The sequence below is a fragment of the Rhamphochromis sp. 'chilingali' genome (assembly GCF_963969265.1).
Source record: "Rhamphochromis sp. 'chilingali' genome assembly, chromosome: 22".
NCBI lineage: Eukaryota > Metazoa > Chordata > Actinopteri > Cichliformes > Cichlidae > Rhamphochromis > Rhamphochromis sp. 'chilingali'.
Window position 1 is genome coordinate 13,069,033 of NC_137950.1, and position 25,076 is coordinate 13,094,108.

General features: G+C 41.2%; 1 protein-coding gene across 3 annotated transcripts in view; it reads left to right on the forward strand.

The window, feature by feature from the left end:
* The window catches only part of LOC308391200 (myosin phosphatase Rho interacting protein), a 54,451-nt gene extending 33,594 nt beyond the window's left edge, over positions 1–20,857 (forward strand). The window contains exons 7-25 of one of the 3 annotated variants that reach the window (XR_013970572.1): positions 208–730; positions 1,874–2,009; positions 3,522–3,638; positions 4,550–4,606; positions 4,698–4,766; positions 4,873–4,962; positions 6,637–6,746; positions 9,192–9,927; positions 10,815–10,931; positions 11,682–15,383; positions 17,204–17,351; positions 17,441–17,546; positions 17,758–17,917; positions 18,004–18,111; positions 18,193–18,279; positions 18,349–18,511; positions 18,921–19,006; positions 19,124–19,206; positions 20,513–20,857. Coding sequence is in view for 2 of the 3 variants with exons in the window: in XM_080873696.1 (XP_080729822.1) it covers positions 208–730; positions 1,874–2,009; positions 3,522–3,638; positions 4,550–4,606; positions 4,698–4,766; positions 4,873–4,962; positions 6,637–6,746; positions 9,192–9,927; positions 10,815–10,931; positions 11,682–15,383; positions 17,204–17,351; positions 17,441–17,546; positions 17,758–17,917; positions 18,004–18,111; positions 18,193–18,279; positions 18,349–18,511; positions 18,921–19,006; positions 20,513–20,584 (6,587 nt within the window). In the remaining variant the exon portion in view is untranslated. The remainder of the gene's footprint in view (positions 1–207; positions 731–1,873; positions 2,010–3,521; positions 3,639–4,549; positions 4,607–4,697; positions 4,767–4,872; positions 4,963–6,636; positions 6,747–9,191; positions 9,928–10,814; positions 10,932–11,681; positions 15,384–17,203; positions 17,352–17,440; positions 17,547–17,757; positions 17,918–18,003; positions 18,112–18,192; positions 18,280–18,348; positions 18,512–18,920; positions 19,007–19,123; positions 19,207–20,512) is intronic. The other 2 variants (XM_080873696.1, XM_080873697.1) reach the window with 2 other exon arrangements.
* Positions 20,858–25,076: the final 4,219 nt, after the last annotated feature.

Sequence of the window (25,076 nt, forward strand, 5' to 3'; positions counted from 1 at the left end):
GGATAGAAAAATAATCTAAATTGAATATGACACGATTGAGCATAAACGTTTGTGCTTTTAATCACGTTCTTCTATAAACAAACTGAATTTGCAGTGCAGCTGGGGAAAAACCCCCAACTTTCCCAGCAGTAAAATGACAGGAATGTTTTTTTTTTTTTTGGTCTCATAAAGTCTGCAGTGAGCTGGGCTTTTTTTTTTCTCCCCCAGATGGTGGCACTGTGAGCAGTGGACGTAAGGTACGAGTTGAGAGTGGGTACTTCTCCCTGGAGAAGACCAAGTCGGAGCCTTCTCCACAGTCTGCACATCACTCACAGCCACCCCAGCATCTGCCCCTCTCCTCTTCAGCATCTTCCTCCTCTTTAGGAGCTCCCAGTTCCAGGTACAACTCTGAATCAGAACCCCAGACTTCCCCTCATCAACCCTCCCAAGACCCTCTCCCCTCTCCAGGTTCACTTGTCTCCCCAAGCTACTCCACCATCAGCTCTTCTCAGAGCTCTCTGGACTCTGATCCCAGTGGAGCTACATCCACTTGGGAGGGGCACAATGGTGGCGGGGGCGGCCGAGTCGGCTGTTCCGGCAGGGAGTACGCAGCACTGGCAGATGTGCCCCGGGCCCGCAGACTGAGCTACCGAGAAGCTTTCCGCTCAGAGAAGAAGCGCCAAGACCTGAGGGCGCGGACACGGAGCCCCGGGAGAGAGGAGGTGGCTCGGCTGTTTGGGGAGGAGCGCAGGTGAGGATGACAGTTCAGAGCCGTTTTAAGTTTCCCGCTCTTCCTCGTGATAGACCCAATCAGTGCTGAACAAACACCATAACAAATAAGGCAGATGAACTTGTAGTAATGATGGCAACATGATTAATAGTCATTAATGAGACACCGATTGTTAGCTAGAATAGAGCATGCTCAGTGTTTATGTGAAGTTCATCCATTGCTGAGGATACCCCACACAGTATTATAGCACCACCCTGTGGCTGCTCTCTCCAAGCATCTGTTGCTGTTGCTGCCTACCCTAGCTTATCAGTGGTTTGCCATTAATGATTACAGGGATTTAAATGCATGTGATGTTTTGGTTTTGTACTGCTCTCTACCTCTTTTGCTCTCGGCTACCTTGCTAGTTTTTGTTGTTTCAATCTTTTCCAGGGGCTTCTGAACAGAGCTTCTCAGAGCTAATGCTCAACCAACCCTTCCACCCTGCCCCAATGCTGTTCCCTGCTGGTCACCGCTGACTCCTGCTTTCTATCATTTCATCCCTGCACTGCCTCGGAGCACACACATGCATAATAAATACTTAATTTCCTGTACATACCATGCATACAACATACTGACAGGTTGGGTTATAGATACGGTTTTGTTTTCTCCAACTTCAATCACTACTTATTTTTCAAATACATATACATTAACAAGTGCAGTGCCTTAAGGTAATGCTGACTGTTGCTGCTTCTCTTTGCAATTTGTTTAATCCTCCATTCCATTCATTTTCCATCTCTCCTAAATTTGATCTACCGGTAATTATATAACACCATTTTTTATTTTTTATTTTTTCCTAGAAATGCCTCTGGGTGGTTCTATTTGGTAGTATTTGTTATTTTGCATATATTTATGTTGTATTTTCTGTGGAGAAGACTTTGTGTGTTTCTAAAATGATGATTTATTTGTGCTTACTGTAAACCAAAGCCTCTTCTTTCCTTTAACTCATGGATTTTGACTTTGATTTGTTCATGTTTGGTGTCTTTTTTATGCTCTCTGTGACACGACCATGATGTGCCATACCATTATTTTTTCTGTATTGTTTAAAAAAAAAAGCAAAAAATTGTTTTTGCTGTTTTTTCTTTTTTTCAAACTTGAATTTTTGAATGTGATTTTTGTGTCTCCTAGGCGATCTCAAATCATTGAGCGGTTCGAGGATGGTCAGCATGTTGAGCGCATGGAGACAAACGGCTCTGATCCTTCTAACTCCGTGCTGATCCAGAGACAGGGACGCAGCGAGAGACGTTATTTGGCTAATAAACATGTATGCTCTCCTCTGATTAATCCTGAGTAAATCAAACCAGAAAGGTCATGCAATATTTACGGCGGCCCTGAGAGGTCAAACACACTCCAGCTTTAGAAAACACCAGCAAGTAGAAAAACACTGGAAAAGCCCCCCAAAAACCCAAAACAAAAGAAATGAAAAAAAAAGACCACAAAAGCTCTCTCACACTCTCACACACACACACACACACACACACACACACACACACACACACACACACACACACACACACACACACACACACACACACCCTAAAAAAAAAAAAATAACAGAAGTGTTTTGGGAGACAATAGCGTGACAGAATAGCTGCGGAAGTGACAAGCTAACCTTCCAGCTGACCCAATCCTTAATCTTGAGAAAAAGTGATGCATTTCGTCAAAACCTTTATTTAAAAAAAAACATAACCCAAATTGCTAATGTTACCCAGTCATATGCAAAGGCTAATGTATGACCCACCTGGCACTGGGACACAAACCACAGTAAGAGCAGTAAATTTAGGTCTGATAAATGAGTAATATCACAAACTAACCACCTCCTATTACCAGCTTTGTCACTTGTGCATATAACTAAATAAATATGTAACAAATCAAATCAAATCACTTTTATTGTCACATCACATGTGCAGGCACACTGGCACAGCACATGCGAGTGAAATTCTTGTGTGCGAGCCCCACAAGCAACAGAGATGTGCAAACACAACAACACAAACGAGCAAAATACAAGAATGGCCAACCTGAAACTAATAAATATATGTACAATATATAATAGTGTATGCATTCCTGGATGTGTATACTAAATATTATCCTGTGTGTGTGTGTGTGTGTGTGTGTGTGTACATTTTTACAAATTAAATAGTAAAAATAAATAAATAAAATAAAATATATAAAAATATACAGAGTTGAATATGTGCAAAACAAGTGGCATTTATATACAGTGTGGAGTGCATAGTGTTGAAGTTCCAGTAGTGAAGCTGAGGTGTCTATGACGTGTTCAGCAGTCTGATGGCCTGATGGAAGAAGCTGTCTCTCAGTCTGCTGGTACGGGACCGGATGCTGCAGAACCTCCTTCCTGATGGAAGCAGTCTGAATAGTTTATGGCTGGGGTGACTGAAGTCCTTGATGATCCTTCCTGTAGATGTCTTGGAGGGAGGGAAGCTCACCTCCAATTATCCGTTCAGAGCACCGCACTACTCGCTGGAGAGCTTTGCAGTTGTATATAGTTGTAACTATATATATGTTACAATTTCAAACTGAGTAATTTCAAACTGAATTTCTGTAACTACAGCAGCTCATCTGCAGTATCGTCATGGCTCATCTGGAGCCCCAGCCCACACTTTGGGAATCACGGATGGATTTGTGTGCTTTTGCTGTGTTTTTTCTGTTTGTTGGTGTTTTCTTAAGTTGCATTGCATTTATTCTCTCAGGGCAAGTGTACATACTCTAGAATTAAAATGAACTTCTTGTAATTTTTTATACATTTTTTTATTTGTAGGAGATGTCACTAGATTCAGCAAAGGACCGTTCAGTTCCTGATGTATCCAGTTCCACTTTGGCCAACTTAAGAAGGGCCAAATCATTGGACCGCAGAGCAACTGAGTCCTCGATGACTGTGAGTGTTGAGAGTGCTGCCAAACTGTAAAGCATGATATGTGAAAAAAAAAAATATAGAAATGTATATTTTTAGGAGATTTGTCAGAGAAAATATTTTCCCACTCCTAAAGGTGTCTCTGTTCAGCAGAGCATCAAGCTTGACTTTTTTTGTTTTCTTTATATCTTTGCACACAAGTTGCACAAATTGCCACACGTGCAGTTGTTAGACTTGATCTCTTCAGTTTTCAGCTACAAAATTAAAGCGTTCAAGTTACTTAAGCTTGCAGTGGTATCATCTTGAGCGCTGACTCCTACCAGTCTGATCTGCGGTCACTTCAGGGAGGGTAGCAGGGGTGATCCCACTCGGTGTGTGACTTGTCTTTCTAGCCAAGCTGCAGCTGCCCAAACCCACCCCCCTCCACTCACTCAAACACACACTCACGTACACAGCACTGCCGCCACTGCTACTGGCGATTATAAATAGCCTCCACAGAAGCAGTTGCGTGTGTGTCCCTGAGACAGAGGGAGAGAAAGAGATTGTCAACATATGAACTGAAGGCAGTTAGCCATCATAATGACTCTGTGCCAGACTGTGACACCACACCTGATGAAGCTCAACAAAAACAAGGTATTGTTGAGTTAGCGGTGGCCAGGTTTTGGAGGAACAACTTACTTTAGGGTCTATAAACAGCCTTGAGTTTGTGTTTCACGGGAAAGTCTTGCTCCCGCCAGTCAGTCTCTGTAGCTGGAGCCGCTTATTCTTTTTTGAGCTGAGGTGTGGATATGAATGTAAATAAACATAATTATATTGTTATTGCCATGTGATATCCAGTTAAAGGTGTCGTCATGTTTATTCATTTTTAATTTCTTTTCATTGATTAAATGATATTCATTACTTAATGATCCATTTCTGATCTGTCTTAATTGCAGCCCGATCTGCTGAACTTTAAAAAAGGATGGATGACAAAGCTATATGAAGATGGAGTGGTAATTTGCTTTCAGTATTATCTGCTTCTCTGCAATATTGAATAAATAACTTGTACATGTACATTGTTAATGGGGTTTTTTGGCATTTCAGTGGAAGAAGCACTGGTTTGTCCTGACAGATCAGACTTTGAGGTACTATAAGGATTCAATAGCTGAGGAGGTAAGGCTTGTTATTCACTTAATAAAAAAAATAGTTTTAAACTTGATGAAAAATGACATATTTGTACTTATCGTTGGGTTTTTGTTTTTGTTTTCTTCCCCCTCAGGCTTCAGAAATGGACGGTGAGATTGACCTTTCTACGTGCTACGATGTCAAAGAGTTTCCCGTTCAAAGGAATTACGGTTTCCAAATCCTGGTGAGTGTCGAATCTTCGTGTCAGTGTTTATCCCACGTCATTAATCATCAGTAAAGAAGAAGCTTATTGTCCACGCGGTTTAGATCCGGTGTCTCCTGCCAGTCTATAAACAGCTTTAGACACCATGCGGTGCAACTTTTGGGTATCAGGTTTTGTCATTTCTCTTCCTGAAACAATTCTTTGTTTGTCATGAAGGATGTCACTTGACTTGTCATCTCTCTGTGAAAGGCTGACATCATAGCGGACTAAATCTGCCACAGGCGTTGCCAGCCCTGCCGGTGTTCTTGAACCAATGTGGCTTCCATCTGCACAATTAAAAGCCCCGTCCTTGTGAATAATGTCTCATTAGCACTGACTCAAATACGAGTCTATGTGCAGTAGCGTGGACCCTCCTTTAAATGGTGCAGTGCTTTATTCATATAATCTTTTGGGCGTTAAACATTTGTAGTGCTTGTTGTTGTTGGCGAAATGCTTAGTGGAGGTGTATAGTTGGTTGGGGTAGAGTGGTGCCAGTGGGGCTTTTGTTCCTGCTGCATGATTTAAGCTCGCCGCTCTAAAGCTGTATCTGAACAGCAGCTACAAGGTCATTTCTTTTGTTTGCATTTGCTTGAAGTAGCTTCCACAGTAAGTTTCTGGAGGAAGTCGGAAATAGATTGCTCAAGAGGATTGTGCATTCTTTGGCTGAAAACATCATTGATCTGGTGTTGTGTGCACCGCAGGTTAAGGTAGATGGAGCTATGGTCAGTAGTGTTTTTGATTTCAAATCTCACTACTTCACATCATCAGGAGTTTTATTCATAATGTTTTGTAGACGTTCCTTAGCTTCCACTAGAGGTCTCTGTAAATGGGGTTAGTGCTTATAGAGTGCTGCTGTTTCTGTTGTTAGATGAAGGAGGCAAGTCTCATCACAGCGTGTAATTATAGAGGTTTAGATCTAGGTAGCACCTAAATGGATGTCTTGTTTGGTATAAGATTTAATATAACGAGTAATTAGTTACATTTTTATGATCAATTAAAATATGTTTTCATTATGTGGATTGTATGTCCTATGTGTATCCTACCTTCAGTTCATCTGCAGTTTTGTCTTTGCTACTTCAGAAAAAATGCGCATTGCATTTAGTGTAGCAGGTTTGTCTTTGCCTCCACCCTCTCCCAACATCCCCAGCCACCAGTTTCCATAGTTCATAAAAGTAACTCACAATGAACTCACATTTATTACAAAACAACAGCCAGAGAACAGCTTTTGCATTTGTGGCAAAAAGGGGCAGCTGTCATTACTGTAGAGTTCTAACTATACGTTAAGTCGAATGTGTTGCACATTCAGCACAAAGCACCTCTGTTACTTGTTTTATCAGTGCAGATGGTGTTAAAAGCTATGGCTAAATGACTAAAGCCAGGACAATGTCGTAGTTTGACAGCATGAGGTGTTAGTTTTGTTTGAAGTAACTTTCCTGTCAAGAAAAACAGAAGTGAGGCTGAGAATCTACTCCTGTCAAAAGTGTTTCTCTGACACTTTTGAAGTGGACATAAGCATCTGTTAAATTGAAAAAATGAGTAATGAAATAAAAAGTGGTTAACAGCAGTTAACTTTTATTAAAAGTACTTTTAGAGCATAATTCTTTGAAATGTGTGGCTTCTGAGTGAGTCAGTTAAATGCTCTGCCTCTGTTTTCAGTGTAAAGAAGGAGCGTGCACCCTGTCAGCGATGACCTCTGGAATCCGTCGTAACTGGATTCAGGCGATCATGAAGAACGTGCGACCCACTATCGCCCCCGATGTCACCCGGTAATACCCACTGAGGATTAACCCTCACCACTGGCAGATATAACAGCTGCTTTTTTTGTTTTATTTATCTGAATTCCTATTTCCTCCTCACCTTCTGTTTCCTTCTTTTTCTTCCTCTTCAACCTGTATTTTCAACCTGCTTTCCAGGAAAAACATCCCTCTGAAACTATCGGTTCTGAAGCCCAGGTTGGAGTGCTTGTGTGTAAAATATCTCCCCCACCCCCCCAATGTTGATGTTCTTGCTCAGCAATGTCAGCCCCACCGTTTTTGTCATCCAACCATGTGTCATGTGATTATTGAGTAATGTCTCCCAGTTAGTTGTGCTTCTGTAGAGACCCACACTGCAATCACATCTACATACTTGAATAATCTGCCCAACACCACAGGCCAGTGTCAGTCATGCCTGTAATGTGATGGTCCACTAACTGTTGGAAATGGTGCCACAACAACACCAAAAGCTCAAAATAACTAAGCTTTGGGCTGAGTATAAATGTCCACCTCAAAACAAGAGCTCTGTAACTACGTAAGCATTTATTTTTGTACTTTTCATAGCAAAGCTGGAGATTATCTTTCACATATCAAATGCTGAAGTTGCACATATGACATGTTATATGTTCTTGAGCTCTTTCCCTCCTTGAGGACGCCACACAACACGGTTAAAAAGGATTGTTCCATCAGGTCACCCTGCCCTTTAAAGCAGTGCACATTAGTGAGCAGTTTACTGCACATATTCATATTAAGCCACTGTTAAAGAGCTAAAGGCAGGAACCCGTCATCAGGCTTACATCAGATCAAGTTGCTTTTAGCCCCACTGTGTGTCTTTATAAATGTTTTTGGTGTTTAATGCTTTGACATGCATTTTATTGTTTAAAATGGGGTATCTGCTGGTCTTTAAAGTTAAAGCAACTTCCTTTGTCACTAACAAGACCTAATAATTTTTCACAAAGAAAACCAGACTATTGTTAGTTGGCATTTCTGCTTTCATTTTTGCTAATCGGATGTCAGTAAATGTTGCAAACCAACAGACTCAGTATTTACTGCATTCCCTCTTCTGTTACTCTTTATTTTATTCACTTATCTAGCCGATGGACTGATTGGCTTATGCCATGACAAGGTGTCAGTTATCCCTCTATCCAGAATTCACAAGAATAGCTGCTACTTTTAAAATATTGGTCAGATTTTAGTCTAAATCACGCACATGATCACCTGCTGAGATTTACCCAAACTTTGCTCAAAGTCAGGATTATATTTGTCATTTTACAAACTGTAGTCAATAAACTTTGGTGCTACCACATCGCTGACTTTCTGGTTTAGTTTTTTCCTGTTAAAATTATTTATGACACAATGAATTTACAATTGAGGTTAGTTTAACAGAAACTGGATTGTTGTGGCTTTTAGTCCACGACTCATTTCAGTTGTGGTTATATAGCACCAAAACACAACAACAGTTGCCTCAAGGTGCTTTATATTTTAGGGTAAAGACACTACAATAATACAGAGAAAACCCCACAACTAGACAAACTCCTATGAGTAAGCACTTGGCAACAGCAGGAAGGAAAAACTCACTTTTAACAGGAAGAAACCTACAGCAGAAATGGGGTCAGTCAATGTAATTGGGTTTAGGGTGTTTTAACACCTGCTGTGTCCATTTAAATTGAACTCAGGTGTGAATACAGTAGTCTCGGGTGCAGACCAAAACAACTGCAAAAAGACCCAGTTGGAGGAGGTGGTCTCGGTACGATTCCAAACAAACTCCAGATCAGTTCATTTATGGTGTGAACGTGTTCCCACCCCGATCCAAGCCAACTACAAGGTGTACGTTACAAGGTTGAGCTAACAAAACAATGTCCCGTACCAACGTATGCTAATGCAGGAAGGTACTGTAGATGTGCGAAGGTCTGTACGGGCTAACGTAAATTCTCAGTTTTCTGACACAGGACCTCTTTTGTGTATTTAGTTTTGTTGTTCCTGCCCCAGATACATTTGGCCAGTGAGCAGACTGAACATTCTCACGACGTTTGTAGTGACACATTTTGGTTTGCTTAGAGTTCACTTAGATTTTTTTTTTTTCTGCGTGAAAACAAACCCAGTGTTTCATGTGGAAAAGCTACACGTTTACAAATTCAGATCACAGTAAAAGAACCATAGGTGGGAAGACGCCCTCAGACTTGGATTTAGATCAAATTTTTAAACATGTTTTTATATTTTTGGTGGTTTGTTTGTGAATCGGGTAGTTAAATGTCACGGTTTACCTCATTGGGCCCTGCAGAAACCCTGGAATGCACAGTTAATCGAAGCTAGAAAACCTGAAATCTTATGTTGTTGTTTCGTCCAGCAAAGCTTTATGTAACAGCAGCTTGAGCAAATTCGAATGCAGAAGTTCATCCAGTTATCTTTGAATTGACTTTATATATGTTTTGTTTTTTTGTGCTTTGGTTTGTTCAGATCACTCCCTGATGAGAAGATAAAATCTCAGGTGATGTTGGACCCTGATCCAAGCCATAATCCAGAAATCCCTAAGTCTGATGGGCAGAGGCAGCCATCTGGTAACAATGCCTCTGCCCCTGCCTCTGAGCCACGCAAAAGCAGAGTTCGTGAGCGCAGACGAGAGGGCCGCTCAAAAACTTTCGACTGGACTGAGTTCAAAATGGAACGGAAGGAAAAGCCCGTAAAAGAACAAGCAGACACAGTTGACCTCAGCTCATCGTTCTCCACAACCTCCTCCTACTGTTCTGCCTCCTCTTCTCCCTCCTCCTTGGCGTCATCTCCGGTCTCTTCTTCCTCCCTCCAAACCTCATCTGCATCAGCTGCTCACCCACCTTCAATTACAGAAGAAGCAGAAAAGGAGAACGTTAATGGGGGAACTAGCAGTACAGCTCGCACACCAAATACTGTTACTGTAACGGTGATTTCAACGCTAAATGCTACATCACCAGTACAGCAACCAACACCTGGAATCCAAGAGCAAGGAAAGATGGAAGTGGATCACCCTGCTGCCATTAGTCCAGCCAGTGAAGACAAAGACAGCAGAAGCTCAGATGTTCAGGATGAGATTGAGCAGCGATGGCATCAAGTGGAGACAACACCATTAAGGGAAGAGAAGCAAGTACCGATCACCACTGCCTTAGGAAACTCTGAGAGACTGCCAGCGCATGAGCTTGCTGCTCTGCTAGACAAAGAGGTGAGCGTAACCAGCGTGGGTTATATCATTAAGATTTCTCCTCACCCTGAACCTGTTTTTTCCTTCACACTGTCAACAGCTGCTTGCTCATGTCGGGGTTGTCTCATTGTTGGGGCTTTCTCTGTATTATTGCAGGGTCAATTTAAAGTGCTTTGAGGTGACAGTTGTGATTTGATGCCATATAAATAAAATTAAATAGTTTGTTTTTGGACAATTAGGCATGTCTAGTTCTTGAGATTTTTTTCATTTTCAGATTCAATAGGAAGTTTCATACTGGACACAACATTAAAGTCTCAGCTTTAATTTGACATCAGTACTATATAGTACTATCTTACCCTACACTTGAAATGTATCCACAGTTTTAGAAGGCTTCAGAAATGACATTTTTAATATTTTTCTATCTTTTCTGAGATCTTTGCACTCGTAGACCATCAAAGATGATTAATGGATCATGCTGCAGTTGCTGTTGTGCAACATTTTATGGTTTGCTGTCACAGAAATGAGCAGCTACATCAAAACAAGAAGTTTTTTCCTGCCTCCATCCATTTGTTAAGCTGTTCCTACTGTGTGTTTTTTATCATTCATTTTTAAGCAAATTTGTTTGGTGTGATCAGGCTAATTGAAGGAATTCATTCCAGCCTTGCATGTTGTTTTACGTGTTGCACTTGGTAAGCCACCTGGTGATGAGAAATGCTATACTGTATATGATCTCCTTTATTCCATTAAAAAAGTATTATAATACTTTTATTAAAAAGAATTGTCAACCTAAAAAGGTAAAAAATGCTGAACTGTCCAAATGTTTTCAGTTATATATATTTTTTGGTTATATTTATTTTATAACAACACCCTGTGCTATTTGTTCATTACCTCTTTGCCTCTCTTGACAGTTGGGACAGAAGCAGAAGGAGCTGGACCAACTGCAGAAGCAGAACAACCTCTTAAAGGAGCAACTAGAAAATGCGCTAGTGAGAGAGCAAAGTGCCAGGGAGGGCTATGTACTGCAGGTAGCTGCACTCTTTATATATCCCGCAACCTTATTTTTCTTTTAAATTGATACCACAACATGAATTAACTTAAAGAAATGTTGTGGTAGAGCGGTGTTAAGAATTGCAAAGTGAAAGTATGTACTGTACTAACAGGTGTGTGGGTGCTTATTCTCTGATATTGCTATGCGTGGTTGTGGTTTTCTTAGCATGAGATTTTCACTAACTGTTTTTTGATGGAGTTTCACATCTCATGGGAAAGTAACTGATTTGATCTGATGTGCTCAAGGTAAGAAAGAGGATCAATAAGCCTCACGCTGTGCTTTTTCCCTCTGCATGTGTCCTTTCGCAGCTTGATTTCTGCATGTTTTGTGTTTCTGAATAAGTGTGTGATTAATGCCTCTTTTCTTTTTTTCTTTCTTTCTTTTTTTTTTTTTTACACTAAACACTTTTAGGTCATACCATGAAATCACATTATGTTTGGTCATGTTGTATTCTTTTAAATCACCATATTGATCACCCATTTTTTGGTTAATTGTTTTTTTTTTTGGGGGGGGGGGGGGAGGTGTTTGAAGGTGACTTCATCTAAACCTTTCTGTTTTCAAGTCACCTCTGAAAAAGCACAGTAGAAGCTTGAGGGGAAATTTACTTTCCTAAAAAAAAGAGAAGTTATTTTCTTCCTGGTTATCCCCGAGATGTGGCTCTCTGTATTTAGTAGAGGGGAAAGTAACGTGATGATATTAATGAAACTATCTCATCAATCTTTTCAAGAGCGCAACACCTCCTACGTCTTCACCGCACAGAGTGCCATGGCAACACTTGCACAGGCTTAATCAAGATTTACAGGGTGAACTGGAGTCCCAGAAGCGCAAGCAGGACCTTGCACAGCAACAGATCCGGACATTGAAGAGAAGCTACACCGAAGCCCAGGATGCCGTAGAGCGCCACGAGTCCGATATTCAGGCTTTGCAGTCTAAACTTGCATCTGCAATGGCGGAAATTTTAGCAAGTGAACAGGCTGTGGCCCGGATGCGGAATGAGCTCAGGCTAGAGCAGGAGCGCTCAAAAGAACACGAAGAAGAATACAGTCATAGTGAGGCTACCCTACGAGCCCAGCTGAAGGACAGTGAAGACAGACTCCGTGAAGTAGAAGCTAACCTCCTGGAGAGAAACCAGGCCCTCAGGCAGCTGGAGCGCCAGCAGGCACTGCAGCGAGACCACGTGAGGGAGATACAGAGGTTGCAGGAGAAGCTGCAAGAAGTGACTGCTCGACTAACTGCTACAGAAGAGGGTCAGGCGCTGAAAGACGAGCGCCTTAAGCAGGAACAGCATAGCATGCAAGAGAGTCATGAAAGAGAGAGACAGAATCTGTGCAAAAGATTAGCTGAAGCTGAAACTGCACACAAGAAAGTAGAGGACAGGCTGTTCGAGGCTGAGCAGCAGGTAGAGGCCTTGTTAAGGGGTAGGCGGGCCTCAGGAGGTACAGAATGCAAGCAGGAAATGCTGAAGTTGCAAGAAGAGCTGGCTCAAAAGGCTGACATGGTTGAGTCACTGAAGGAAAGTGTCCGTAGACTGGAAGAAGAAAAAGGACATCTTACGTGTCGTTGTCAGGAACTCATCAACCAGATTGCTGAAGCAGACCGTGAAGTGAACAAGCTTCGCTCTCGCCTGGAAACAGAAGAAGCAGATTACTACACCTTGGAGCATTCATATGAGAGGGCTACCCAAGAGTTTCAGAAAATGAGCCAGTTCCTTAGAGAAAAAGAGGAGGAGGTCCGGCAGACTAAGGAGATGTACGAGAGACTGATGGAACGCAAGGAGGAGGACCTAAAAGAAGCACTTATTAAAATGACTGCACTTGGCAACAGCTTAGAGGAAACTGAGCTGAAGCTGCAAGCCAAGGAGGAGCTTCTCTGTCAAATGACTCAAAGCCTCTTGGACAAAGTTGAGCCTTGTAATGCTGAGAAGGATCTGCAAGCCAAGCTTGTGGTTGCAGAGGACCGCATTGCAGAGCTGGAGCAGCACCTCAATGCCCTACAGCTGGGGTATGCTAATCTACACATGGAAAGGCAGCAAATCCCAGAACAGAGTGAGGAGGAAAGAACATCACCCTCCTCGTTATCAAACGCAGAGCTTTCTTTAGACAATACATCCACAACAGAGAGCTCCCCAGACGATAAGGAGTCTCAAGCTAAGAGACCAAGGATACGTTTTTCGAGTATTCAGTGTCAAAAATATGTCAATTTCGAGGTCCTGGACACTAGTCAAAAAATGAATCAGGATGTAGCTGAAGACATTGAGTTAACTGAAGGAACAGCTACTCCTGACTTCACAGCCCCACATGCTAATGACCCAGAGAAGTTTATCTCTATCATACATGCTCTTGAAACAAAACTGCTCGCCACAGAAGATAAGCTAAGAAACCTAACACAGAATCTGGATAGGCAACGATCCACCCAAGCAGAGGACTTGTCCGATATAGATTTAAAGATCGGCGAAAAGGATTCTTGCCCAGAGAAAGAGACTAGTGATGCAAGTGGTATACAGAGTAGTGCTGGCATTAAGCATTGTACCAATGCCCTTGTATGTGTGGAAAATGGTCGAGAAAAAGTTAGGGCTATTCTCAGTGGCTCACATGAAACAGATACACAGCTGCACTCATTGTGTGAGATAGAGAAGGATTTGTTCAATGCATCGCTGTACCTTCAACGGGGACAAAAGATGTTGGAAGAGCAATCACCAGCTTTCCATCCAAATCAAACCCCAGAGACTGTAGATAAAGAGGCAATGCACCTTTTTGCCAAAACTTTGTCCTTTGAGGCGATGGTTTTGAACAAGATGGCTTTGTTAATACAAACGTCAAAGTCTGACCTCCTGCAGGCTCTTACTGAGATCTGGGAGGACATTGAGCACATTAAAAGGAGTGACAAAGATTGCTTGGCTGTAGTTTATGCCGATGTCTTGACCAGGAAGCTGATTTTAGAAAGTGGGTTCTGGAAAGAACTTGAGAAAGCAGAGACGGATGTTGCTAAATCCAAAGAGGGTGGTGTATTAGATGATGTAGATGTTGATGCCAAAGTTGCCTTCAACAACTTCATTAAAGCAGAATTGGCCTACTCAATTCAAAATCTTAAGCTTTGCTATGAGGAGAAATTCAAAATACTTAAAAGGGAGCTAGCTGTAGCTCATAAAAACCTCTATGAAAGGGAAATGGCTTTGAAAGCAATTATTGAAGCCTCTAAAAGGCCTGATTTGAAAACTGTCATAAAAGAAGTCAAAAACAACTTTGGATTCAACAAACAAAAGCTGGCGGACATTCACCCTCCCGAGCTTGCTCCGTACATGGAGCAGATCGAAATAGAAGAAGCTAGAGACTTGGCTGAGGAAATCGTAGACAGACACTTGGCTGGTGAAATGCCCTCTTGTGGCATTGACTCTGTTGAATCACTGCAAAATGCTCATGAAAGCCTGGCTAATGAACTTCAAAGACAAGCAGCGATCCTCCACAAGTATGCCCAAGAACTAGAAAGTGGCGAAAGCAATCCTGGACTGTCTAAAATGATCCGATCTCTTCTAGGACACCAAACTTCACATATTTTCACAAGTACCTCTCTTTGTATGCGTGAAGCCCTCACCCAGGCTCAAGTGGCATATGTGGCATGTAGGTTACGGGCCATGCATGAACAAGATTTAGGCTATTGTAAACAGACCAGTCAAACTATGGATGATCTCGTGCAGCAGCATGCACGCAGTGTCACAGCAATCCAAGAAAAATATGAAGAGTCTTTACAAGAGGAGCGCCGGAACTTCAAGCAAATGGTGGAATCTCTCCAGAAGGAAAATCAGACACTTAAGAGTGAGATTAGCAAACGTGTGAATCAGCTCTCGCAGCAGCAAGTGGTCTTCTTAGAGAAAGAGTTTCAGAAAGAGACGGAAGACCTGAAGCAGAAGCATCAAAGGGAGCTGAGCCGAGCAGAACAAGGCTGTGCCTCAACAGAGCTGGCCCTCATGGAAGCAGCAGCTGACAGTCAACAAAAGTTAGAGGTTCTGCTAGCAGACATGGACACAATGGAGGAGAGGCACGAGAGTCATGTGAGGAAGCTCGAGGAGCAGTTTGAAATGAGGGTTTGCGAGCTCCAGCATATCCACAAGGACAACATCGAAAAGTTACGTTCAGAGTATGTGGAGAACATTCAGAGTCTCAAAGATCACCGATCTTACAATCAAAACCCTGAGGTCTCACAGCCACCTCCTTATGAGGAGGCCGCTACGCCAATGGAAGAGGAAGAGCAGGGAAAAGGAGACGATGTACAGCACATATCAGAGGTCGACTCCATGGTGGTTCTGAAAGACCGCATTCAAGAACTGGAGACTCAGATGAATAATATGAGGGACGAACTGGAGAACAAACACCTTGAAGGAGATGTGGCCAGCCTGAGAGAGAAATACCAGAGAGACTTTGAAAGCCTCAAGGTTTTTGCTCTTTCATTTTACCATTTTAGTGAATAAACCCTTTTTAAGGGAGAGAGATCAGTAGTTATTATAGCCAAAGAAGAATTAACTTTGATTCTTTGATTTCTAATCCTCAGTAACTGGTGATTCGAGTAACTGAGGATTAGGAATTGGGAAATGGTGTGATTTGAGACGAGTGAAACATGTTTAAATTGAACAGTTACATCATCTGTGGGCTGTAGCATGATTGTAACTGGAGCTTTAAAGGATGTCCTGAACTCCTAGGTGATAAATCATAACCACCGTGGTAACTGTAGACTGTATATAAAGCATGGAAATAGGCTCTAGGCCAAACCCCTTAGATCTCTAACGAACTGGACCAATGAAACTTCCCTTTATGTCAGTGTAAAGAAGTTTAACTACACATTTAATATCCCTGAGATATCTTTATATAAGTAAAATAAGCATGTTTTCCACAATTTGTCTGTTCTTTTACATCATATAGAAAAGCTGCTGTGTTAAAAGAAAAATCTTTCAGCACAACTCTTTGGGCTGAAGTTGTAAGAAATAAATGTGTAAAATGACACAAAGTTCTGGTAGCTCATTACCCAGACTCCCCTGTAATTGTAAAGCAGAAAGTTTTTAATGGTACGGAAAATTGTGTCTTTATAAAATAGTTGCTTCAGTGTAAAAAAATAAAAAATACAACAAAAAACAAACATAAATGTCTATAGTAGATGGAGGAGGGAGAATTTTTTCTGTCATTTAATTCTTTGGCTATTACTTAATTACTTTGGTATGGTATGAATGGCCAAAGGCAGGCTTTTATCACTGATGAGCTGTGACACTTATGAATATGCAGCTAAAAGTCCAAAATGTATGTACTCTTTCATATTTTCCAAAGCCATCCAGTGAGGCAGATTGCTGGGCCAATTCTGGCCTTTGGGCCTTATGTTTGACGCTGCTGCTTTAGGTTTTAAAACTGATGAAGTGTCTTAAATGTGCAATATTTCCAATGAACAGCAGGAGGCGACGACTTTGGTTTACATATAGAAGTCCTCAGGAAACACATTCGTAATGAGTTAATGGCCTCAGCATATTGAATACAACAGGACCTTATTGTATTTTTTATGTAAGTTAAAAATCTTGTTGGCCATCTGAGTCGGAGCTTCAAAAGCTTGCTCGATGAATGACATCAGTAGGTCGTCCATCTTTTATATACAGTCTCTGCTAATGAAAGTGTTGCTAATAGAACTAGTCTGTTAATTAGACTAATAGCCTATACAAGACTGTTAAATTGATAAAATTTTAGAATTATGTTTCTAAAATGTTTTTATATCTATCTCAATCTATACAGACATATAGATATAAACTATGGGTTTGTTGTCTCAGGAAGGTTCTGATCTTTCGGTATTCTTCAAATCCTGCTGATCAGCTGGGGACATCCTTTTTTGTTTCAAACAAAGAAGCAAAGCAACCAATAGCAGGTTGTCTTGAGTCCTTTCTGACACAAATTGTATTTCAGTTTACTTTAAATACTCATTTGGGCATCAGTAATCACACCATTTCCCACTTTCAGAATAAAGTAGCCTATCAGAGTAAGAGTCTATCAGTATAAACTGCAGCTTGGCTGGCCTAGAATCTCTGCTTTACTCGCTCTGTTACTAACATAGACAATTTCTACTTCTAAAAGTCTTGCATGGCCTCTATCACTGATTTTTGCATGTAGTCGAGTGAGTTATAGATAATTTACTAAATCTGTAGTCAAAAATAAAAATGTAGCTGCAGTGAATGCATAATTCTTTTCGCAACGACAGATTGTTGACTTTTTCTTCCACTAGGCCACATGTGAGCGTGGCTTTGCCGCAATGGAGGAGACACACCAGAAGGTGATCGAAGACCTCCAGAGGCAGCATCAGAGGGAGATTTCCAAGCTCATGGAAGAGCGAGAGAGGCTATTGGCTGAGGAGACGGCTGCCACGATTGCTGGTAAAGAAAGGGTCTCATCGCTCGTAGCTGCTGTGCTTTGATGACTGTCATACAGTGACTTGATATATGTGCTCTGTTTTTTAATGTAGCTATTGAAGCTATGAAGAATGCGCACAAGGAGGAACTGGAAAAAACCCAGCGCTCCCAAATAAGCGGACTGAACTCTGACATTGATGAACTACGCTTACAATACGAGTATGTTTTACAAGGGGAAACCTAAACTTTGCATCCAGTGTATTTACTATATCAGTTGGGTGTCAACATTTAATCTTGACTGGGGCCTAAAAACTGTACTGATGTCTTGCAGTTGCTTTTGGGGGAAAAACAGTTTTATTATATGATGAAAGAAGCTTCTGCGCTGTGAAAAACACAAATGCATGTTGACACTGATTATCTGACTGTGTAGGGAGGAGCTGCAGTCCATCCAGAGAGAACTGGAGGTGCTGTCAGAGCAGTACTCTCAGAAATGTCTAGAGAACGCTCACCTGGCTCAGGCGCTGGAGGCCGAGAGGCAGGCCCTCAGGCAGTGTCAGAGAGAGAACCAGGAACTAAATGCACACAACCAGGTCAGACTCCGCAATCCTGCACACGTACTGTGAATACAAACCTGTTTTTGTCCACAGGTTTGAATACGTCTCCATTTTTCTAACAGGAATTAAATAACCGGCTGACTGTAGAGATCTCTCGGATGCGCTCCTGTTTTAGTGGGGAAACCGCTCACTCATCACTTTCCCAGGGCAAAGATGTGTATGAACTGGAGGTATGTTTAAACGAACACACACACACACAGACGCTCAACTCATGTTGCTCTACACCCTAAGTGCCTCTCCCTGTCTTGTAGGTATTGTTACGAATAAAGGAGTCGGAGATCCAGTATCTCAAACAAGAAATCCACTCTCTGAAAGACGAGCTACAGTCTGCTTTAAGGGTAAGCACATCTCCCTGAGAGTGATTTAAAAATCTGAGGCCGTATATTCATCCCCGATCATTTTACCAGGACAAGAAATATGCCACAGACAAATATAAGGACATCTACACAGAACTCAGCATTGTAAAAGCAAAAGCAGACTGCGACATCAGCAAACTGAAGGAGAAGTTGCTCATTGCCACAGAAGCTTTAGGTGAGAGGACTGTCGATGGAACAGTTACATCTGGATATGGTGAGTAGAAAATGCTCAATTTGACTTTAATCTTTGTTCTTTTTAGTTCCCATTTATATCCAGATATCCGTGAAGTCTACTAACATGGCAACAACCAAAGGCTGAGCAAAGCTGTGTTTATTATAAATATGTTACAACTATCCAACCAGCCACCTTTAGTGCCACCCGGGGATTGTCTCTTTTTGGATTGCTGTTGGTTTGAACTGGGAAAAAATGCCTTCAATCCTCGAAATGTTTTTAACATTGTTTTGCTATCTTTATCCTTCCTGAGAAAGATGCGTCTTCCTCTTGGTAAAGTTAGGGAAAAAATTTTAAGATTACCACTTAAATGCGAACAGATGCTGTCGGTTATATATTTTTTGAAGAAGCATCACCACTGTTAATAATAGGGTCTTTATTGTGTTTTTAGATATCATGAAGTCCAAAAGTAACCCAGATTTCATGAAAAAAGAACAGTCGGCGAGCTCCAGGCATTCACGAGGTTTAAGGTCAAAGGTGAGTGTTTGCCGTGTCGTTTGTTGCTTCTGTGGTAGAAACGTGTTCAGAGTCGGTCAGAGGTCATGTTTTACTGGAAGTGCTTCAAGTGTTTCATCTGTCTGTTTTATCCGTCAGTCTGTCACCGAGCAGGTCTCATGGGATAGCTGACACTCCCATTGTGGGGTGATCCCCTCCCAACCCCCGCCCCAACATATGCTGTAGGTATAATGTGATAGACAAACAGCATGCCCTCCATGCCTACCTACCTAACTATGCATGATTTCATCTCCCCTCTGACCCCAAACGCTTTCTTTTGGCTCCACCGTGAGCAATCGAAATATGATATTTCAGCTGAATATCAGAGGTGTGAGGGTGTTACTCATCAAAAGATTTTTAGTTAGAGTCCTCTCCTCCTGCGACTGCAGAAACGGTTAAAAGATGAAAAGAAACTGTAGCGCTTTCACATCAATGAAGTACTGAGCTGTGCTGGGTACTCACTGTGAGGACTCCCAACTGTCTTTTGTTTTTGTTCTGTGTCGTTTTTCTTTATTTAAAAATGTTTTTTACATTAACAGTTTTTTGTTTGTGGCTGTTTGAATCCTCTGTTTTGGTGTTGTGCATACTCTTACGGTACTGTGCAAAAGTCTTGAGTCACCTCCTCATGTCTTCATTTTGCTTCCGAGGAGCCAGATGTTCAGTTGTTTAATTATATTGTGGTCTTGACCAATAATTTTTCAGGCTTTCTGGGTCCTTGTCCCCAGTTCCTGACTATTTTCAGATGAGTGTTTTCCTGTTTTTAAGCCACTCAACACTGACTTGAATCATTAAAGTACAAAAGAAGGCACCTAACTCAAGGATTTAACCAGTTTGGTTTACACATAACTTGAAAAAAATGTGTTTTTGCTATTTCTTTAGTTAAAAGCCCAACAAATGCCAAGATAACATAGTTGGACAGGCATAACAAATATTCTTACGTCAATAAGAGAAACTGTCTCAGCTTGGTGTGCAGCGAGTCCTTAAATGTGATTGAAATGGATAGAGAACAAAAAAAGGACAAAATCCAGCCGAGACCTGACACAGATGAGATATATTTGAAGGTTCATAAGAACTTTGCTTTCATGAAGCCATTGTTAACTGAGAACTTTACCTGAAGACTAGTTAAAGAAAACAGAGGAAAGCTTGGCTAAAAGTTTGAGCTGTGTTGCAGAGTAAAGGTGGTGATATCATTTTTCCAAGCAGAATATAAATAAATAAGGGCCGGCTCAAGACTTTTTCTCTGTACTGCATTTATGTGGCATGACCATATCCATTTATATTTTTCCTGTACGTCGTGTGTTTTAACCTTTTAAATTAAAGTGTGTCGAGCAGAACACATCTGGGATTAGAAGCTGTGACTGTTTTGTTGTTTCTGACTTTGTGGGGTTTTTTTCCTTTGCGTCTGTGTGTATTTGTGTGTTCGCTCTTTTCTGCCCACATGCGCATTATTGCCTCATAACAGTAAATGACTTTGTTTGTCTTTAACAGAGCCTGAAAGAGGGACTCACCGTGCAGGAGCGCATGAAGCTTTTTGAGGCAAAAGATTCCAGAAAGATTTAACCTGAAAAGTTTTTTGCTTTTTTTTTTTTTTTTCTTCTCTATTGTTCTTTTTTTTTTTTTTTTTTTACGCTTGCCGTGCCATCATGGGCTGAAGATGTTGGGGTGGCATCTGAGATCAAGGACTTTAATCTATCTGTTCTAAGCCTCTTTCATGTTTTAGCTTGATCTTGTCTCTTATTTTAATTCTTAAAGTACATACACTTACGATCAGGCCAAGTTGGAGTCGTGTCAAACGCGCTGTGAGAGAGATTCGATTACAGCTTTTCTGTTGATCCTCCAAAATGCCAAAACTGACAGCAATACATAATATGAATAATATATAAATATAAATATATCCCAATATTGAATTAAGTATCTGCTGTATTTTATTATTGTAATAGTGTCTATATCTAATAATTTTTAACGTGCTTAATGTTGCACCAGTTCTCCTGTACACATGTTGGGGCATCTGCTGTACTATTTGATTGATATTGGAAAACAATGTGATGCTTACCTTGGTATGATGTATGAGTGTTTTATAAAACGGTGTGTCTGTGTGTGGAAGTGGGGGGGGGGTGAGATTGCACTTACCTTTTGACTACTTGAGGAGGCTTGTTTTTATTCGTCTCAGAATCGGTGTAGTGACTTCCAGTCGATTTATTGCAGTGCAACCAAACATGCTGACTCGCATCGCATTAGGTGACCAGCCGTGATTTGTTAGCGATACAGGAATTTATTTCAAATATCTTAAATTCTGACTTTGTGTTTGCTTCAGTGTGAGAATTATCATCTCCTTAAACCTGAACCTGTTTTTTGGATTTGCATGATCACGTTGCCTCCTTTTCCTACTCTTTGCTTTAGTGTGGCGCTCTAGACAATTATAAGCTTTGCTTTGCAAGTCCTACTGTTGAGATGCTGAGATTGAGATGTTTTACTGTAAGCGGCAGTCTTGAAGCACTTGGCCCAGTCCCTGACCTCTTACTGAAATCTAGTCGTGCCTCAAACTGAGTGAAGAATATAGACATCCATGAAACCTGTGCAGCTATGGATACACACTGTATAGTATTCAAACCACGCCTTGTGTATATAAATATATGCCACACGGAAGACTTCTGTGTTTTGTTTTAAACTTGTACCTTGCTCTCTAGCTCTATAAGAAATATATATGAATATTTTTTATTTTAATTTGAATGTATAACGTCAAATAAATGAAGTGTTTAAAAAATCTGTGGCTTGTATTTTTCTTTTTACAGACTTGGGATTCAGCAGTTTGTGCACCCATTCCTTACACAATTCTTCGTTAATTTATTATTTAGCTGTAAGGTGTGAGTCTGTTGTAAAGGCTCACCTTCTAGCACATTCACTTCACCAGATGCACCTTGTTTCTTTTCCTCACCTTTGATTGGGTGTGGTGCTTGGCCTTAATTGCACTCACCTGTCACACATTATATGTCACACAGTATATAAGGACTGCACTCACCTACCCCTCACTCTTTCTTCACTCCCACATGGGGCGGCAGCTGAGGTGAGTTTCTCTTTGAGTCTCCTGAGTTCATGTATCATTTTGAGTTACTTAAATCATACTTTATGTCCTTTTTAGAGAGAGCAGTCCATGTGTGTCTTTCTTTCCTTCCTTCTTTGCCTTATTGATTTGAGTTGAGAATAAAAGGAGAACCCTGTGAATAATTCTGAATCAGATGGCTGCTTTTTCTTATTCTAACCAGATGAGCCCATGATGCTGATTGCTTCAGCCCTGAACCTTCCTTCCTTCAAAACAGAGTCTGTGGTGGAAGGACCTACTCACTGGACACTTGAATAAGTCCACCTTTCCAGTACCAGGTTGGACTCACTGATTGCCTTCAGAGCTGCCTTTAATTCTTTTGTAGATTCAACAATGTGCTGGAAATGTTCCTCTGAGATTTTGGTCCATATTAACATGAAGGCTTCACACAGTTTCCATGGTGACATCCCAAAGGTGCTCTATTAGATTGACATCTGCTGACTGGAGGCCTTTTGAGTACAGAACACTTTGAGCTTTGTGCCATAGTGCGTTACTCAGATAGGTACACTGTGGTCATAAAGGGATGGACATGGTCAGTAACGGTACTCGGGTAAGCTGTGTTGCTTAAATGATGCTCAGTTGGTTCTAAGGAGTCCCACATTTCCTGAGAAAATATTGCTTTCCAGTCTTCAGTATTACCATTCTGATATTTGGCATCAAGAAGGTATTTTTACTCAGAGCTCACTGATAGTTTCTCGTTTTCAGTCTCTGAAGAGATGTTTGTTGGGAACCTCAGCCTGTCTGCCACCAACAGCCATGCCACATTCAGAGTCACTTAAATCACTTCTTTTTCCCACTCTGATGCTCACGAGGTTTTCTTGACCATGTCTACGTCCCTAAATGCCCAGAGTCAGTATCACAACAGTCAGGATGTTCTGTGCTACCAGTGCCTGGAGGCGGCTGCTGTACAGAACAAAGCTGGTCAGATGTCTAAACTCAGACCCACTTCAGTCTAGGTATGTAGTGGGTAAACTGATTTATTTGTTGAATGAGTAGTGAGCAAAGGTGAACAGAAAAGCAGAGAATATTGACTACCTTAGATTTTCTAGGTCCTGGAAGGAGCCTTGTTCAATAAAGTCGAGGATGTTTAATCGGAGGCTGAGCTCTGTTATCTTCAACAGTTTACTGAGAGACCTCTTGGTTGCTTGGTTCAGCAGGCTGAGCTGGGTGAGGGCACTGAATGCTTTTGACTCATCTGCAACTTGAAAAATAAACTGGCACCAGTCTCTTCAGAGGGATGAACCACTTATGGTCAGTGTTGTGGATTTTGTTCTTATCAAAGCTAAATAAAACCGGGAGGTTATGCAGGCCTTTGAATATGTCCTGATGAGCGGTGAGATTATTTCGATTCAGGGTTTTGAGAACCCTCAAACATAGTACTGGTGGGATTTAGCCTGAGTGTGTTCCCCTTACCCAGTGACAACTGAGCCACATCTCCAAGATTTGCATCCAGAATAATAACCACTTCCAGGGATTACGTTCCACGAACCTGGAGTTGGGTTCAGATAACTTGGATCCTTTTCAAGTTAACCGGTTTCAAATTAGATTCAGACAAAACTTAAAGTGCAAGAGATGCTACAAAAACAAAGAAATGCAACATTGCATGAGCTACACATACATATACTTATTATTTTACAGAGATTTCTTCATAAACAAAGAAAAAAGCCCCAGGAGAACTTCTGGATGTTATTTACTAAGAGATTGAGATACCTAAGAGTTGAAGAACCTCTTCACAGCTGAATGACTTGAGCATGTTGAGAGACAAATCAAGTTTCTGAACCACAGGAAGGATCAGAAGGAGGGTTCATAGGTGAGCACTTGCATCGTGGTGGATGTGTGAGATGTTGTTGGTTTAGAACATCCAGGATGTCCAGGTCTCTGAATTCTCCACCTTTTAGAGAAACTAACTGGTTCTAGCTCTGCTCCAGGTGTTTCAGCCTAAGCGATTCACCTGGGATCTCTGATCTTGTTCTTCTACAAGTTGATTGTAGTTTGTTATCAGGGAGGATGCTAACAAGATCACAGAGGTTAACAGAGTCACGGTTTGGCCACCACAGGACTTCTGTCTGGGCATTTAAAGCCAAGAGTACAGCAGGCTGAGGTGCTGAGCAGAAGCACAACAGCTCACAGCATCTTGACATCACAGCTGCTTCAAGACTGCAGTGAGGTCAGGCCTGAGAAATCTGAAGGTGCAGCAAGCTTTATTGGCTCCAACAGCTAAACACGAACGGATGTTCATCACTATGAGAGAGCTTTTCTTTGCATTCTTGTTGTCACGTACAAACTAGTCAGTGATGTAGTCAGTGGCTGATCTGTGATGATGGTAACGCACTTTTATCTTGTGGCTGATGTCTGAGGAAATATAACCCACGTCGTGCAAAAGATCACCCCGGTGAGTTTCTGCCGTTTCTGTCATTCGTGTTGTTTTCCTTTGTATTGTCAGCACTAACCCCAGGGATGCTCATCTGGCTTTTTCCACTTGAGGGCGCTATCATCTTGGCTCTTACTGTTCCCGAAACAAGAAAGAAAAAACACCCAAACAGGCCACAGACGCATGTTTTTCTAAGAAGCATCCAGATTATTTAATTTCACAGGGGTGGATTTTTTTCTGGATGCTTTTGCAGAAATTTTCTGTAAATTAAAGGGATTTTTTTTCCAGCCAAGGAGAAAATCTACAAATCAAAGATTTATATTATTCTTTCATTTTCTCCTTCTACTACTCTTAGTAATACAAACTACCTTGCACTGATAAAGACTTTCAGCACCTTCATTCGACCCTATATAATCATTGCCTCTGGTTTAATAATCTATTCATTATTATTATTATTATTATTATTATTATTATTATGTATTTATGGGGATTTCTTTAACTATTTGTTTTTTTTCTGATGTTCATAGGAGAGATATAAATCTAGTCTAAATTTCTTTATATGTATAACAACAATAAAAAAC